At 56.4% G+C, this 17,139-nt stretch overlaps 1 protein-coding gene across 4 annotated transcripts in view; it reads right to left on the bottom strand.

The window, feature by feature from the left end:
• Positions 1 to 17,139, bottom strand: part of ADAMTS13 (ADAM metallopeptidase with thrombospondin type 1 motif 13) — a 40,581-nt gene that overhangs the window by 14,745 nt on the left and 8,697 nt on the right. For 2 of the 4 annotated variants that reach the window (XM_054520800.2, XM_063714511.1), the window contains exons 8-20: positions 15,181 to 15,342; positions 14,000 to 14,162; positions 12,380 to 12,484; positions 11,537 to 11,688; positions 11,362 to 11,425; positions 8,105 to 8,231; positions 7,164 to 7,312; positions 6,695 to 6,815; positions 5,629 to 5,709; positions 4,549 to 4,730; positions 2,149 to 2,284; positions 1,940 to 2,069; positions 1,118 to 1,303 (exon numbers count right to left, since the gene is read on the bottom strand). In XM_054520800.2, coding sequence (XP_054376775.1) covers positions 1,118 to 1,303; positions 1,940 to 2,069; positions 2,149 to 2,284; positions 4,549 to 4,730; positions 5,629 to 5,709; positions 6,695 to 6,815; positions 7,164 to 7,312; positions 8,105 to 8,231; positions 11,362 to 11,425; positions 11,537 to 11,688; positions 12,380 to 12,484; positions 14,000 to 14,162; positions 15,181 to 15,342 — 1,758 coding nt within the window. The remainder of the gene's footprint in view (positions 1 to 1,117; positions 1,304 to 1,939; positions 2,070 to 2,148; positions 2,285 to 4,548; positions 4,731 to 5,628; positions 5,710 to 6,694; positions 6,816 to 7,163; positions 7,313 to 8,104; positions 8,232 to 11,361; positions 11,426 to 11,536; positions 11,689 to 12,379; positions 12,485 to 13,999; positions 14,163 to 15,180; positions 15,343 to 17,139) is intronic. The other 2 variants (XM_054520801.2, XM_054520803.2) reach the window with 1 other exon arrangement.

Here is a 17,139-nt window from a genome sequence, read left to right as displayed (position 1 = left end):
ACTCAACAAGCAGTCGCTGCTCAACAGTCAGGCACCCCACCTGCACCCAGGGTGCAGAGACAGAACCTATCCCTAACCAGGCACGGTAGCTCACACCTGTAATCTCAGCACTTTGGGAGGCTGAGGTGAGCAGACTGCTTGAGCCCGGGAGTTGGAGACTAGCCTGGGCAACATGGCAAAACCCTGTTTCTACAAAAAATACAAAAATTAGCTGGGTTTGGTGGCACACACTTGCTGAGGCAGGAGGTTGCAGTGAGCCAAGATCATGCCACTGCATACCAGCCTGGGTGAGAGAACAAGACTGTCTTAAAAAAAAAAAAGAGAGAGAACCGATCCCTCCTACCCTCCAGAGGCAGAAGCCGACCTCCAGCCAGGCAATCACTGACTCCATGCACCATAGCAGGTGCAGAGAAACAGGTGCCACATGGAATCGGATCACCAGGTTCAAGGGTGGCCAATGGGTTTCAGCTGTGAGTCAGCCCTGCGCTGGAGTGGCTGCCTGGAGAGCTGTGTTGAGAAGGATTCTGAGGCCCTATCTGGCCTCAGCGGGGAAGAGTGGTGATTGCTTTGTCTGCCACAGATGAGGAGGTGGCGAAAGGAGTCCAGAGCTATGAGTGGGCCACCAATAATCCAGACCAATCCCCTCCCACCGGACAGGTCGCAAAACTGAAGCCCACAGAGGAGGGGACTTGCCCTGTCACTCAGCTGGTTAGTGGCAGGGCAGGATGATAAGCCACTGTCAACTTGGACACTGAGGGGATGAGATGCAGCCACGTGCGCACAGGGGAGATGGTGGTGATGAGAAAGTGACATCTCCCACTACGTTCAGTTTGACCTCATCCTCAAAGCCCCCCCTCCCCAGGCAGGTCGGCATCCCCATTTCAAAGCAGGGGCTCGGAAGCTCAGAGAGGGAAACAATGGGCCCAGGCTCTCCTGGGTAGTAAGGAACTCTGACACCGGCACTTACAACCGTCAGGTGACACTGCCCATCACCCTGGATGGTGAGGCCCTGCCGGAAGCCTCAGGAGGAGGGGATTCTCAGAAGGATGGGGGCTCAGCACAGGGACGAGCTCTGCCAGGGAGGCCCTCTCCCAGCCCCACCTAGCCCTGGGCTCACCTGGCGGGGCAGGGCTGGGGGTTGCAGGTTTCCACTGCCACAGCTGGCTGCTGGGCCCCTGCTCTGCATCGGGCTGGGGGCAATGTCTTCAGGAGGCTGCCGTGGGCCTCCACGCAGTGCACTGGCCGCTCCCGTAGGCCGCCCCCACAGGAGGCGCTGCATGGGCCGAAGTCTCCCACCACCCAGCTGAGGAAGGAGACAGAGCGTCGGGACCCTGGCCAGGTCTCAGGCTGGCCTGGGGTGATGGGGTGGCAGGTGCTGACGTACTCCCCCAGTGTGGGACAAGCAATGGGCACTAGGGCCAGCCTAGCCTCTCCAGGTGTTCCCAGGCTGCCAGACAGATGGCTGAGCCTGAGGACACCCGAATCACAGGCTGGTGAGCAGCTGCCCTGTCCTGCACCCAGCAGGGATGGCCTTGTTCCTAATAGTGTGCCCCGTCAGGTGTGGTGACAGCCAGGGGCTTTGCACCAGGAGCTCCCCAAGTCTCCCTACAACCCTCCAGGTAGGCAATCACCTCTATCTCACCATGAGCACCTGAGCTCAAGAGAGGCCTTGGTGGCCCAGACAAGGTGGCAGTAGGTGTGGGTCCCACTGGGCTGACATTGTCACCATGTCTGCCCCAAGCCTCAGTGTCCTCACCTACAGAATGGGGGCACTCACAGAGCCCCCCTTGCAGGACTGTGGGCAGGGGTAATGAGAGCCTGCACAGGAGCAGCTCAGCCCGGCCCTGCCACATGGGCCCCATAGCCCAGGGACAGAGCCCAACAGCCCCAGCGGAACCCTCTCTCCCCCTTGGAGCTGCACAGACAGCACCACACTCACTACGGAGGGCAGGGTTCAAGCACGCAGGCCTCTGGCCACGCTGGTGGCTGCTGGCTCCCTTGGCACCGGAGAGTCTCTGCCAACTCCTCCCTGGCCTGGTCCAGGCAGCTGTAGTTAACCCAGCGCAGCCCTGGGAGGGAAGAGGGAGGGCTAGGCCGCCTCCCTGCAGGGGCAAGCCGTGCTGTGGGCAAGCCTTCCCCAGGTCTCACCTGCCCCACAGCTCACCGAGCAGGGCCCACGCACAGCAGCCCACACCCAGGCCTGCCGCGGCTTAGGCTGGAAGTAGGTGAAGGTGATGTCTGGGCAGGTGAGGTTGCCATACTCCTCGCCATACCGCCTGTAAACCTGCATGCAGACAGAGAGCTTCAGGCCTTGTCCAGTGGGTTCCCTGAGGGTCACTGTCATGGCCACCTCCCCTGGGAAGCCTTCCAACTTCTTCTTGCATCCCTATAATCTTTCGTTCAGCAAGCACTCACTGGCCAGGCACTGTAGCTCATGCCTGTAAACCCAGAACTTTGGGAGCCTGAGGCAGGCAGATCACTTGAGCCCAGGAGTTTCAGAGCAGCCTGGGCAACATAGCGAGACTCCATCTCTATAAAAAAAGTTAAAAAATTAGCTGGGCATGGTGGCACATGCCTGTAGTACCAGCTACTTGGGAGGCTGAGGTGGGAGGATCACTTGAGCCCAGGAGGTCAAGGCTGCAGTGAGCTGTGATAGTGCCATTGCACTCCAGCCTGGGCAACAGTGAGACCCTCTCTCAAAAAACAACCAAGACAAAAATAACGACAAGCACTCACCAACACTGACCTGTACCAGGCTCTGGGGATAGCACAGTGTACAGGACACTGGCTGAGCTGCAAGGAGCTCTCAGTGGGTTGGGATAGGGGGCCGGGGGAGGTAATTACCAAGTCATTGGTGGGTTACGGGATAGGGTATTTGGGAAACACAGAGAAGGTTCCCTAAGCTGGCTGGGTAGAGGATAAAGTGCAGTGGAGGAGGCAGGCCCACCTTAGGCTGGGCTAAGGAGCCCAAGAAGGGCTAGGGCAGGGCCAGCACAGAAAGTGCTTCTGGAGCCAGAGCTGAGGCCTGTAGGGTTGGCAGGAAGAAACTGGATCCCTGGGGACCTGTGGCCGGCTACTGGCTTGGGCCTGGCCCGGAGAGCACTGGGCCTTAGACCCAGGGGCTTAGGGTCCCACAAATATCCAAATGTGCCTGTGCCCAGAGCCCGTGGGAGAAGGCCCTGCAGTTCTGGGATCAGGTAAGGTTGGAGGGCCCAATGCAGGGGTCCAGGGCTCCCTGGGAAAGAGTGATGGAGCTGAGGTGTCAGATGAGCAGATATTGCTGGGCCAAGCAGGGAAGGAAGCGTATGGCTGAGGGAACAGTGTCAGTGTGGGAGGGATGAAGGAAGGTCCTACTGTGTGGGTTTGTGGGAAGATAAAGGAATTTCAGCAGGTTCCTGAGCCTAAGGCTCTTCAGGAGGGTAACTGGGTCCTGTGCCCAAGACCAGCCCAAGAAAGAGGCCAGCCTGGAGGCCAGAGCCCAGGGCGAGGTGATATTCAGCACCTGCCCCCACGATGCCCACATCTGACCAGTGCCACAAGCCTGTGTTGGTTACGGTGCGGTTTCTCAGGCCCAACACAGGGAAGTCCTGATTCAGGGAATATGCAGAGGACCTGGGAATCTGCTATTTTACACACTGCAGAGGATGATGGGAGAGCCACTCGGCAGCCAGCATCTAGAGACAATGTCCCAGGCAAGGGGAGGGGAAGAAGGGAGCCATATCAGGGGAAGGGAAGGGATAAGCCGCTCACAGGGGCTTGCTCTGGCCCGGCCTGGCCTGATCTGGGGGAGGCCCTGCTGTCTCTGGCTGCTGTAGGGGCAGAGGACACTGCTGTAGCAGCGAGCAGGGGCTGCTGAGACTGGGCCCCTCTCCCAAAGTTCTCAGGTCTGTTTCAGCCTGTGCTTATGTCTCTCCACCCTCCATGTGCCTTCGTCAGCAAAGCACCAATGGGGACATACATGGGCGGGCACACGTCACTGAGGACACGCCTGAATAAGGCCTTCCAGTTCCCACACACACTGCACCAAAGAAGCAGTGAGAGCCAGCATCCGTTCTCAGCTTCCTCGGCACCAAGGCCTGCTCCCCAGATGCCACTGCACCTGCGTCCATGCCTTCATCTCCCCACAAACCCACACAGTAGGACCTTCCTTCATCCCTCCCACACTGACACTGTTCCCTCAGCCATACGCTTCCTTCCCTGCTTGGCCCAGCAATATCTGCTCATCTGACACCTCAGCTCCATCACTCTTTCCCAGGGAGCCCTGGACCCCTGCATTGGGCCCTCCAACCTTACCTGATCCCAGAACTGCAGGGCCTTCTCCCACGGGCTCTGGGCACAGGCACATTTGGATATTTGTGGGACCCTAAGCCCCTGGAGGCCTAGCTACATTTTGCCTAGCACAGGGCCCAACACATAGTGGGTCCCCTGTAAGTGACCGCTGAATGAATAAATGAACGAATCAGGGAATGGATGGATGGACAAACGAGCAAGCAGCCATAGCCCCCAGGAAGAAGCCCCCACTAGCCTCCCCCAGGCCCTCCTGCTGACCTGGATCTCAGCATCTTCCTGGAGGGGTCCCCAGATGTGGATCTCCTCCAGGCGGGGCAGCCGGTCCTCAGTGAGGGCCACTCTGTACTCGATACGGCCATCCTCCAGGAGGGAGGGGTAGGTGGTGTTAGGGGAGATGCTCGTCTTCCCAGCCACGACGTAGCGCCCTCCAAGCCTCACTGCTGTTGGGGAACCAGCCCTGTTAGCCGTGTGGAGCTGAGCACCCATCCTCCTCACAGGCACATGTCAGTGACTCTCCTTCCCGGTGTCCCCAGCCCTCCTCTAAGAAGCAGCAGGCATCTGAGCCAGAGGCTTCCCCACAGCGGAGGCTCTGTGCCTCTTTCCACAACCTGGTGAGTGCCATGACCAAGTGCACTCACGCACAGAACTCGACAGGCTCAGGGCTCAGGGACCCCATGGCAAGTGCCGGCAACCAAGGCTTCAAAGGTTAGGTGCAGGCACACTCCAGAAAGACCCACTGTGGCCCTCAATAGCAAAGAAGCGGGCCTCGCCCAAAGAGAAGTCCGGCCTTTGCTGTTGGCTTCCAAGAGGAAACACAGGTCACACCAGGCAGAAGTGTCTTCCTTTAGGGCAGGGGCTGGCTGTACCAGAAAGACCAACTATGTGATTTAGGATAGGGGCTTTGGGTCACCAAGAGACTGAGAGTATCCACCTGGCCAATTAGTCAATCATGTCTTTGCACTCAAACCCCAGGAAAAACTCTCAACTCCTACTCAGTGGGCTTTCTGTGTGGCAATACTCCATGCGCATGGCCACGCTCCAATGCTAGAAGGGTGCCACATCCCTCAGACATCAGGCCTCCTGTTTAGACCCTCCCAGACTCTGCCTACATCTCTTCCCTTGGACAATTCTAACCCGTGTCCTTCTGGAAGGCGCTGCAGCCACGTGCCAGAGCTCTCAGTGAGCTCTGGGAGTCTTCCTAGTCAATTATCAAGCCTGAGGGTGGTTTGAGGAACCCCCTGAACTTATGGGTGATGTCAGAAGTGAGGGCATCTTGGTGACAGTGCTCTGCACTTTTGCAGTCTAGCTAACTGGGTGGGAGTCCTCCAGTCAACTCACCCAAGTGTGTGAAGAGAGGCCTGTGGTTGGCAATGTAGACACTGGTCAGGTTGGGGGTAACCGTCAGAAATGTGACATATTCTAGAAAGAAGAAAAGAAGGAGAGATGCGTGGACCTCACGGCCACCACACCACAGACAAAGGGAGCTGATCTCAGCTGGTTGGGAAGAATTGAACAATGCCATGGGGCTGGCTCCAGCAGCAGTGAGTCCCCTGTCATGGGGGCAATTAAAAGCAGGCTGGAGGACCACTTGCCAAGGCTCTGCCCTGGCTGGGAGAAGGGACCACGGCCAAGGTTCTCCAGCACAGTGGGGCATGCCAGAGGGAGGCAGGGCTCAAGTCTCTGCTCTCCACAGAAGCACTGGCATTTGCAAATGATTTTTGACCTCATACATACACCGAAGTCAAAGATTTTCCAGATGTAACTACCATCCCCCTCATTCACTTGTGTCCCTCTCAGTGGGATTTCTTGAGCAGGAGAGAAGAGGGTAGCTGCCACAGAATAAACATTTTTTTTTTTTTTTGAGACAGTGTCTCACTCTGTTGCCCAGGCTGGAGTGCAGAGGGATCTCGGCTCACTGCAACCTCTGCCTCCCGGGTTCAAGCAATTCTCCTGCCTCAGCCTCCTGAGTAGCTAGGACTACAGGCGCCCGCCACCATGCCCAGCTAACTTTTGTATTTTTAGTAGAGATGGGGTTTCACCATATTGGCCAGGCTGGTCTTGAACTCCCGACTACAGGTGATCCACCCGCCTCGTCTCCCAAAGTGCTGGGATTACAGGCGTGAGCCACCACGCCTGGCCAATGTCTATATTCTTTTGCAGCACAGCTACAGTGAGTGACCATTACTGAGGCACTACAGTCCCAGCAGCATCAAGGCCAAAATCTGAGCCTGCCACAGGAGGGTGGTGAAGTGGAAGAGGGAGACGCTGACACCACAGGAGGCATCCAGGGCTGAGTGAGTGTGCAGGCCCTGTGACCTGAGCAGCCCCTGCACCAACGCTCTGGGCTGTGGCCGTATTGGAGGCTGGGGGAAGCCCAGCCTCTGCCCCGAGGGAGGCCGCCTACCTCTCGCTCTGCCAGCTGTGAAAGAGCCCTTCCGTGGGCTGCACGTGCTGTTGTCCCCACCACACACCTGGCACGCGTCCCATACCTGCTGGGAGTCCATCCTGCCGTCACAGCCAAATGTCTATGCAAAGGGAAGGACAGAGGGCCAGTGTCACTGGAGGGTGCTGGCCTCAATAACACTGCAGCCCTGCCAGCTCTGAGATTCTGGGATCCAAAAAACCAGCAACGCTTCTGTAGCACCCCATCATCTACACAGGAAGCAAGCTTAGAGGGCTCAATGACTTGCCCAAGGTAACACTGCAGCCCTTAACCCAGGCTGACTCCAAGTCCAGATCCTTTTCCCCAGCACCACTCCCCTGCAGACTGCACTGCAGCTCCATCAGGGCCAGCACCCACCGACCTGCCCCTAGGAGCCTTCCGATAGGACAGGTAGGCCCCAGGGCCATCGCCAATGTCCACACATGCCTACCCTGCAGCTGCCCGACACGCACAGGCTCAGGGTCCCGTCCTCCCGGGGGCCACTTGGCATACACCGGGTCCCATCGAGGAAGCTGTCTCCACGCTTCATGATGAAGCTCTCGCCAATGGCCCGGCACATGTGTCTGCACAGAGCATCCCCTGGGAGGGCAGAGTGAATAAGGGGGCCCTGAACCGAGCAGGAGAGGCAAGCCCCCCAGCCCCCATCCAGGTTCATCCTTTGCATCTGGGGCAAGGGTTTCTATCTTCCCCCCATCCTACCTCCTAAGGTAATAATCCTAATCACAATCCTAATCTAATCTAATAACTAATGGTATTGAATTATGAACCAAGGCTGGGCGCAATGGTTCATGCCTGTAATCCCAGAACTTTGGGAAGCCGAGGCAGGTGGATCACCTGACGTCAGGAGTTCGAAACCAGCCTGGCTAACCTGGCAAAACTCCATCTCTACTAAAAATACAAAAAAATTAGCCGGCATGGTGGTGCAAGCCTGTAGTCCCAGCTACTCAGGAGGCTGAGGGGCAAGAATCCCTTGAATCCCAGAGACGGAGGTTACAGTGAGCTGAGATCACGCCACTGCACTCCAGCCTGGGCAACAGAGCAAGACTCTGTCTCAAAAAAAAAGAATCATGAACCAAGAACACACTTGGCATTTTCCGATTATCTCCCTGAATCCTTGTAGCGCCCAGGGAGGGACTTACTGCTATTATCTCCATTTCACAGATGGGAAATGGAGACTCAAAGATGGGATGTCAGTGCCTGATCTACCAGCGAGGCCTGGCCACCATGTGATCCATGGTCTGTGGGATGCCAGAGCCTGAACCACTTGGCCCAGTGCTGGAGGGATAGTAGGCCAACCCCCCTATGACTCTGCCCTGTCCGAGGGTCTCCAGGGCTGGCTCCTCCCCTGACCCCACACTCCGCAGGCCCCACCTTGGCTGTGGGGTACAGCAGCACCCCAGTGGTGGAAGGAGGCGCCGCCGGGGGAGGAGCGCAGTGGCTGGCCGTCGGTCCTGGCGCACTGTTCCGACATGAACTCCAGCTGGGTCTTCTCGCAGGCCTGGCCAGGAGGAGGCAGAGGACAGGCAGAGGAGGGGGATGGCGGCAGGGCAGGGGGCGGGTGTTGTCACTGGGAGACTGCATGGCACCCTACAGTATGGGATCAAGATGTGGGTGTGGCCTCAGCTCCAGGCCGTGCCTCGGTTCCCTGCTCTGTAAACTGGGGTGACAAAAGTGCCTGCCTCACTCTATGGATGGGAAAACTCCGGGGAATCTGTAAAGAACACAAGGCAGCAACGAAGAAGAAAGCCAGGAAAGAGCATCATGCTCAGAGCCTCTGCTTCCGAGGCCTGAACTCAATAAAACAGGGACGGGGATGTGTATTCTTTAGGTAGTGCACCTAGAGGCAGGTAACCAAAGCATGGAGCAAAGACCTCACCACCGGAGCCTCTGCACTCAGGCAGGCGTCTTGGACTTTTATGGGCTGACAGAAGATAATCAGAGTTGACTCCCTGGACGGCCACACTGACCACACTGCCTCCATGAAATCCCACCACCCTGTGCTCCAGCCAAAGACCTTCCCCTTGCGGTCTGGGGAGATCTTGGTGGTCCATTTGGAGAAGGAGGAAAGGGAGGGTCTCGCCACATGCAGAACTGTAATACAGCCAGAGACAAACCCACACCCAGGGCCATCGAAGCAGGGGACAGAATTTAACTCAATGTAAAAAGAAACTTTCTACCATTTCATACCACCAAGATGGCCAAAATCAAACAACAGAAAACAGGCCGGGCGCCGTGGCTCACGCTTGTAATCCCAGCACTTTGGGAGGCTGAGGTGGGCGGATCACCTGGGGTCGGAGTTCAAGACCAGCCTGGCCAACATGACAAAACCCCATCTCTATTAAAAAAAAAAAAAAAAAAAAAGAAAAAACAACAACAGAAAACAGCAAGTGCTGTGGCGGATGTGGGGAAACTGGAACCCTCGTGCAATGCTGGTGGGAATGTGAAACAGTTCAGGCACTGTGGAAAATGGTTTGGCAGTTTCTTTAAAAGTCAAACAGGCCAGGCGCAGTGGCTCACGCCTGTAATCCCAGCCCTTTGGGAGGCCGAGGCAGGCGGATCACGAGGTTAGAAGATCAAGACCATCCTGGCTAACACAGTGAAACCCCGCCTCTACTAAAAATACAAAAAAAAAAAAAAATAGCCGGGCATGGTGGCGAGCGCCTGTAGTCCCAGCTATTTGGGAAGCTGAGGCAGAAGAATGGCAAGAACCCAGGAGGCAGAGCTTACAGTGAGCCGAGATCATGCCACCGCACTCCAGCCTGGGCGACAGAGCGAGACTCTGTTTCTAAAAAAATAAATAAATAATAAAAAGTCAAAAAAAAAAAAAAAAAAAGTCAAACACAGGCCGGGCGCGGTGGTTCACGCCTGTAATCCCAACACTTTGGGAGGCCGAGGCGGGCAGATCACCTGAGGTCAGGAGATCCAGACCATCCTGGCTGATGTGGTGGAAACTCCATCTCTACTAAAAATATAAAAAATTAGCCAGGTGTGGTGGCACGTGCCTGTAATCCCAGCTACTCCAGAGGGTGAGGCAGGGGAATCGCTTGAACCCGGGAGGCGAAGGTTGCAGTGAGCTGAGATTGCACCACTGCACTCCAGCCTGGCGACAGAGCAAGACTCTGTCTCAAAAAAAAAAAAAAAGTCAAACATACAATTCTCATATGATCCAGTAACTCCACTCTTCAGAATACTGCCAAAATAATTGAAAACAGGGATTCAAACACATACAAGCACATTCGCAGTGGCTCTGTTCACAGGAGCCAAAAGGTGAAAACACCTCAGATGTCCATCAGCAGACGACTGGATGAAAATGTGGTCTATCCCCACAGTGGAATATGATTCAGCCAGAAAGAGGAATGAGGCGCTGACACAGGCTACAACACAGGTGAGCCTTGGGGACGTGCCGCTGGGGGAGGAAGTCAGGCAGGAAGCGCACCTGTTGTCTGGCCCCAGGTACGTGGCATGTCCAGAACAGATCAATCCACAGAGACAGAAGGGAAACCAATGGCCACCAAAAAAGAGTGACGGAGGGGAAATGGGGAATGACAGCCTACCACACGGGGTTTACTCCAGAGTACTCCAGAGTACTGGAAACGTTCTGAAACTAGATAGAGGCGGTACTTGCACAACCCTGTGAATGTACTAAAAGGCCACTGAGTTGCCACTTTAAAATGCTTGATTTCATGCTACATGAATGTCACCTCAATTTATAAATAAAAGACTCCTTCAGCCAGGCGTGGTAGCTCACACCTGTAATCCCAGCACTTTGGGAGGCCGAGGCAGGCGGATCACGAGGTCAGGAGATCAAGGCCATCCTGGCTAACACAGTGAAACCCTGTCTCTACTAAAAATACAAAAAATTAACCAGGTGTGGTGGCAGGCGCCTGTAGTCCCAGCTACTCAGGAGACTGAGGCAGGAGAATCGCTTGAACCCAGGAGGCGGAGGTTGCAGTGAGCTGAGATAGCACCACTGCACTCTAGCCTGGGTGACAGGGAGAGACTCTGTCTAAAAAAATAAAAATAATGTAAAAAAAATTCCTCTGCAGCCATGCAGCAGCGCACTGTATTCCTAGTGGGGAGGTTCTCCCTGCAGAGATGTGCTCTGGAGGGCAAAGTGGCACTCAGGGAGGGAGGCGGGACGCTTCAGGGGCTCTGTGGGCATCAGCAGGACTGGCCTGCTTTACGAACTGGGGTCCCAATGTCCTTCTCTCTCTTTTTAAATTTTTATATTTTTTTTGAGACAGAGTCTCACTCTGTTGCCCAGGCTGGAGTACAATGGCCCAATCTCGGCTCACTGCAACCTCCACCTCCTGGGTTCAAGTGATTCTCCTGCCTCAGCTTCCCAAGTAGCTGGGACTACAGGCGCCCACCACCACACCTGGCTAATTTTTGTATTTTCTGTAGAGACGGGATTTCACCATGTTGGCCAGGCTGGTCTTGAACTCCTGACCTCAGGTGATCCACCCACCTTGGCCTCCCAAAGTGCTGGGATTACAGGCATAAGCCACCTCACCTGGCCCCAATGTCCTTCTCAAATGTGTCCTGGTGTGAACCACAGATGGTCACTTTGGCTCCCCCAGGGCCCGGTGCCACCAGCTGCCCCCTCCTACCCCAGGAAGCAGGCCTACCTGAGTGTTGCACATCTCGGCCTGGAAGTCAGCACCAACACATGCACGCCCCCCAAAGGCAGGTCTGAAATTGCCCAGGAGACAGGAGGGTGAGACAGGAGGGTGACCACTGCCTTCAGCTAGGGACTGTGGTGTGGCCACCCTCCCTAACAGAAGAGCACCCTCCCTGCGGTACCTGGGGTTGTTGCACTGCCGCCTCCTGGTGACCACACCTCCTCCGCAGGAGCGGGAGCAAGGACTTTGGGGACCCCAGCTAGACCAGCGCCCATGCACTGCTGCTATGGGGGTCAGCTCCACCAGGGAGCGGCAGCGACCCTTAGAGCACCACTGCAAAGCAAGGATGGCTTCATCTCCCATCCCACAGTGACCCCACCACAGGGACCCCCAACACACACAGAGAGTCCCCCAACATACTCAGGGATCCCCAACACACACAGGGACCCCACCCACAGCAACCCCCAAACATACACAAGGAACTTACCCATAGGGATCCCCCAACACACAGGGATCTCCAACACACACAGAGACCCCCCCAACACACAGGTACCCCAGCCACATGGATCCCCCCTGGACCCACAGGGATCCCCCAACACCCAAAGAACCCCCAACATACACATAGAACCCCCCAGGGACCCCTCAACACACAGGGATCCTCCAACACACACACAAGGACCCCACCCACAGGGACTCTACACTCACAGGGACCCCTTACACAGGGATCCCACCCCAAGACACCCTATATCCACAAGGACCTTCACACAGGGACCCCATCCAAAGGAACCCCACACCCATGGGCACCCCCCATACAAACAGGCAGCCCACACTCCCATTCTGCATGGGAGCAAATGCTAAAGGAAAGAGGTCAGACCACCAACCCAAAGGACAGTCCCCAAGGCCAACTCCAAGGCTCCCTGCCCCATACTGGTCCTGCCTCCCGACCTAGGAATAGGGTGGCCTGGCTGGAGGCACCCACGTGCACGTGCTCACAGGAGCCTGCTCATTCACTCTTGGCTCTGACCTTCTCCACGCCACATTCTGTCCCGTCCAGGAGAGGAACAAGGAGGCGGCTGCAGCTGCTTTGGTCCAGCGGGTCTGTGTGGCAGGAGAGGGCCTGGCACATATCCTAGGAGGGTGGACAGGTGGCGAGCTCAGGGGCCACCAGGGCCTTCCAGGTCAGTGTCCAACCTTAACTGTCCCTCCCAGACCGCAGGATACACTGACACAGCCAACACTCTGAGCTGTGGGCACAGGTGCCCTCAGAGGACAAGGCATGAACAACTCATCGATGGGGAACCGGGACCATGACCAGGTCCTGTCACACTTTTGGGGGCCCATGGAAATGTGGTTTTTGTGTCTTTTTTCTTCTTTTCTTTCTTAACTTGTCACTGACTTGAAGCTCAAGAGGGAAATGTTTTAATTTCTTTTTATTTTTATTTTTTGAGACGGTTTCGCTCTTGTTGCCCAGGCTGGAGTGCAATGGCGCGATCTTGGCTCACCTCAACCTCTGCCTCCTGGGTTCAAGCAATTCTCCTACCTCTGCCTTCCGAGTAGCTGGATTATGGCCATGCGCCACCACGCCCGGCTAATTTTTTGTATTTTTAGTACAGACAGCGTTTCTCCATGTTGGTCAGGCTGGTCTGGAACTCCCCACCTTGGGAGATCCGCCTGCCTTGCCCTCCCAAAATGCTGGGAGCCATCACACCTGGCCTAATTTCTTTTAAAATCAGAAGAAAAAAGGCCGGGCACGGTGGCTCACTCCTGTAATCCCAGCAATTTGGGAGGCCGAGGTGAGCAAATCACGAAGTCAGGAGATCGAGACCATCCTGGCTAACACAGTGAAACCCCATCTCTACTAAAAATACAAAACATTAGCCAGGCATGGTGGCGGGCGCCTGTAGTCCCAGCTACTCGGGAGGCTGAGGCAGGAGAATGGTGTGAACCCGGCAAGCGGAGCTTGCAGTGAGCCAAGATGGCGCCACTGCACTCCAGCCTGGGAGACAGAGTGAGACTCCGTCTCAAAAAAAAAAAAAAAAAAAAAAAAAAAAAAGGAAAAAAAAAGACTTGTATTTATAGTAATACATAAAACTTTATATACTGTATAAGAATATTAAAATATAATTCTCAACTTTTTTGTGGAGGAAGGGGCCCATCAAGGCAAAGGTGCCTGGAGCCCATGAATGTCCTATGCAATCCTGCGAGGAACTCTGTCTTTTGGGGTGCCTGCTCTCCTTCATCTCCCCTCCCCCTACCAGCCCCACTTCTGCTGTGGGTTCAGTTTGGAGGCCACTTCCTCCAGGAAGCCCTCCAGGCTGATTCCAGCCACAACAGATGAGGAAATCCTAGGTAATTGTTTAAGATTGGTGTCCTCACTCAGCCAGGAGTCTTTGGGCACAGGGGCCCTCCCAGGACTAGCTACATAATTTGTGGGGCCCAGTCAAACAAAAATATTGGGGCTTTTGTTCAAACATTTTAAATAATTTCTAGAGGCCACAGGCAGCATTAAACTAAGCCGCCCTGGCTTAGTACCTCAGCCTAGCACGGCACCCAGCAGGTTCTCACGATGCACGTTGGGGGGCCGTGAGCTGGGTGATGCGAAGGGACCTCATGGCCAATCCCAGGCCACCGCCGGCAGACTCACCAGGTGCTCCCTGGAGAAGGTACAGGCGACAGCCTTGGGGCCGAAGGCCACGCGGCACTGCTCGTTGGCGCTGTAGTAGAGGCCAGGCTGCGCCTCCGGCGGGCGCCCCGCGGACCCGGGCTGAGGCCGCGGCGGGTCCCACACGCAGCGCGCCCGTCCTGCGCTGCGACAAGACCCGGCTCAGGCCCGGCTCAGGCCCGGCTCAGTCCCGGGGTGTACACCGGGAGAAGGCGGGACGGAGGAGTGGACACGAGGATGGAAGCGTTTGGAAGCGTGGCCTTTTGTGAGTGGGAACAGGAGTTCTCGGCCCGCGCCCCCCACCAGGAGCCGCCTCTCGGCTGGGACCAACACTAAGGCTCCGGCCCGCGCGGAGGTGGGTGGCCAGCAGAGGGAGCGGCGACTTAGGGACGGGTCAGAGTGGGATGGAGCAGATGCAGGTTAGGTCCGGGAGCGGTGCGGTCGGCGGGAAGGGGACGCAGGGATACATGTACGCGGGCGGGGGAGATAGGGGTGTGGGGCTGATGGAGCGTGGAGAGTGGACAGAGGGGTCGCGGCGGGTGGAGGCAGACGAAGGGTAAGGGGGTGAAGTGAGGCGGTGAGCGCAGGAACAGGGTGCGCGCAGGAACAGGATGGGTGCAGGGGGCTGAGATGAAGGGGTGGATGGAGGAGGGTAGGATGCAGGGGTGGGTGTAGGCAAGTGGGAGAGAACGACGGAGTGGATGTGGAGTCAGGGGGCGGGATGGGGGTGGACGGAGGGGTGCGTGCCCAGATTGGCTGGAACGAAAGTGTGGGCGCAAGGGGGCGAGGGAGGACGCAGGGGTGAGCGCAGGGAGGGGGTGGAACGGAGCAGTGGGCGCAGGGGTTGGACAGAAGGGTGGCCGCAGAGGGTAGGACAGCACGGGGGGAGGTGCGGGGGGTGGGGCAGGTGGGTGGGACGGGGGTGGTGGGTGGGTGCAGGGGTTGGGACGGAGGGGTGGGTGCAGGGGGTGGGCGGACGAGTGGGCGCAGCGGGGTTGGACGCAGGAGTGGGTCAGGACGGAGGAGTGGGACAGGAAGGAGGGCTGAATGCGGAGTGGGGACGGACTTAGGAAGGGTTGGGGACGGACGTAGGGAGGGGTGGCGCGGGCGGCCCAGCGGGCTGGCTGGAGGCTCGCGCGCCCCTCCCGCGGGGCGGCCGCTACCTGAGCAGGCTCAGCAGCTGCCTGCGGCTGCAGGGGGACCAGGCGAGGCCAGCGCGGGGCGCGGCGCCGTCCGAAGCCATCACGTGTCCGCTAGGGCCGCAGCCGCTGCCGGGCGCGCCGTCGTGCTCCAGGCCGAAGCTGGTCGGGGGGCGAGGAGTTGCGCTAAGACGGCCGGCAGGGGCGGGATCGGGGTCGGCGAGTCAGGGGCCCGGCGCCCTAGTGCCGCAGCGCCAGCCAGTTTTCCGACCCAGGTCGACCCCTGACGCCGCCATCTGCTAACCGGGCGCAGTGCAGAGGGCCGCGTGCGCCCTGCCTCAAGTTTCCCCCAGAAGGGAGCGCTAGCCCAGCAGGATGGCTCTCGCATCTTTTGCTAATAAATATCCAAAGTCTTTAAAAATGTGCAAGCCACATTAATTCACGGTGTTAGGAGTCTGTGGGGAGGTGGGGACTGGCCGGGGCCTTGAAGGGCTCCTCTGGGGACTGTTTACATGGATGTGTTGAGCGTGAAATTCACCTACTGTGAGGAAAGCACGATTTTAAAGTTCAGTTAAAATGTGCTTGCCCTTGGCCATTGTTTGCATTCCTAGGCCAAGAAGGTGAACCGTTTCCAAACTGTCACAACAGAGCTTGCTTTCCCCAAAGCGGAACTGATGGAGAACTCCTAATGGGGTGGGAGAGGCCAGGCACCGGTGAGGTAGGAGGTGGACTCCACTCTGGAGGCCCCGCCTGGACACTGGACCAGAGGACTAGCTAAAACAGGGAGGCGTGGGAAGCCCCTTTCCATAAGACACACCCACCAGTGTGCCATGCCAGTTTGCCATTGCCATGGCAAAACCCAGAAGTTACTGCCCCTTTTCCATGACAAAAACCCAGAAGTTACTGCCCTTTTTCTAGAAATTTCTGCATAATCTGGCCTCTTAATTTGCATATAATTAGAAGTGGGTATAACTAGGACTGCAGCCCTGCCTTTGAGCTGCTCTTTTGGGCACAGTGTCTATGGGGTAGCCTGGCTTCAAAAGGGCTTTGCTGTGCTGTATACAGTCACAGGGCTGTACACTCTGCCCACTGCCACGTCAATCAAAGTTGCTGTCTAACACCACCTGCTCCCTCTTGAATTCTTTCCTGGGTGAAGCCAAGAACCCTCCCAGGCTAAGCCCCAGTTTGGGGGCTCATGTGTTCTGCATCACAGGAGCAGAAGGGAACTACGCTCCCTCTGAGGGAGAAGGAGCCCTGCCTTGTCCCACACCCAGGAACCCTGCCTCAACCCTCCTAAGGCTCAGAGGGGTTGAAAGGGGTCGGGTGGGGGTTGGTGGGCAAGGAACGTGGAAATTCACTTTTTACTTTAGAAATCTCTGCACTGTTTGAATTTTTACAATTGGGCATTATTTTCATACTTAAAAAACTAAAGAAATGAAAAGAAACCCATCACTCTAGGTAAACAGTTATAGGTAGGAGTGAAGGTTTGCCCACGAGAATGCATAATGTTCACAACAGGAAGAAATGTTCAGACAACCCAGACATCCAAGAAGAGGGGACTGATTAAATAAATTATGGTGCACACCTGTAAGAGACCTGGGATAATGTTTGGGATATATTATTACATAAAGAAAAGGTAAATCCTGCACTCACTCTAGGAAGAAAAAAGAAAGGCTGGATGCAGTGGCTCATGCCTGTAATCCCAGCACTTTGGGAGACCGAGGCGGGCGGATCACCTGAGGTTGGGAGTTCAAGACCAGCCTGACCAACATGGAGAAACCCCGTCTCTACTAAAATACAAAATTAGCTGGGCGTGGTGGCACATGCCTGTAATCCCAACTACTTGGGAGGCTGAGGTGGGAAAATCACTTGAACCCAGGAGGCGGAGGTTGCAATGAGCTGAGATCACGTCATTGCACTCCAGCCTGGACGACAAGAGCGAAACTTCGTCTCAAAAGAAAAAAAAAAAAAGAAAAGAAAAAG

The sequence above is a fragment of the Pongo abelii genome, chromosome 13 (assembly GCF_028885655.2).
Source record: "Pongo abelii isolate AG06213 chromosome 13, NHGRI_mPonAbe1-v2.0_pri, whole genome shotgun sequence".
In the NCBI taxonomy this organism is placed as follows: domain Eukaryota; kingdom Metazoa; phylum Chordata; class Mammalia; order Primates; family Hominidae; genus Pongo; species Pongo abelii.
Note: the sequence above shows the minus strand (reverse complement) of the source record. Positions and strands in the feature narration are given on the sequence as shown.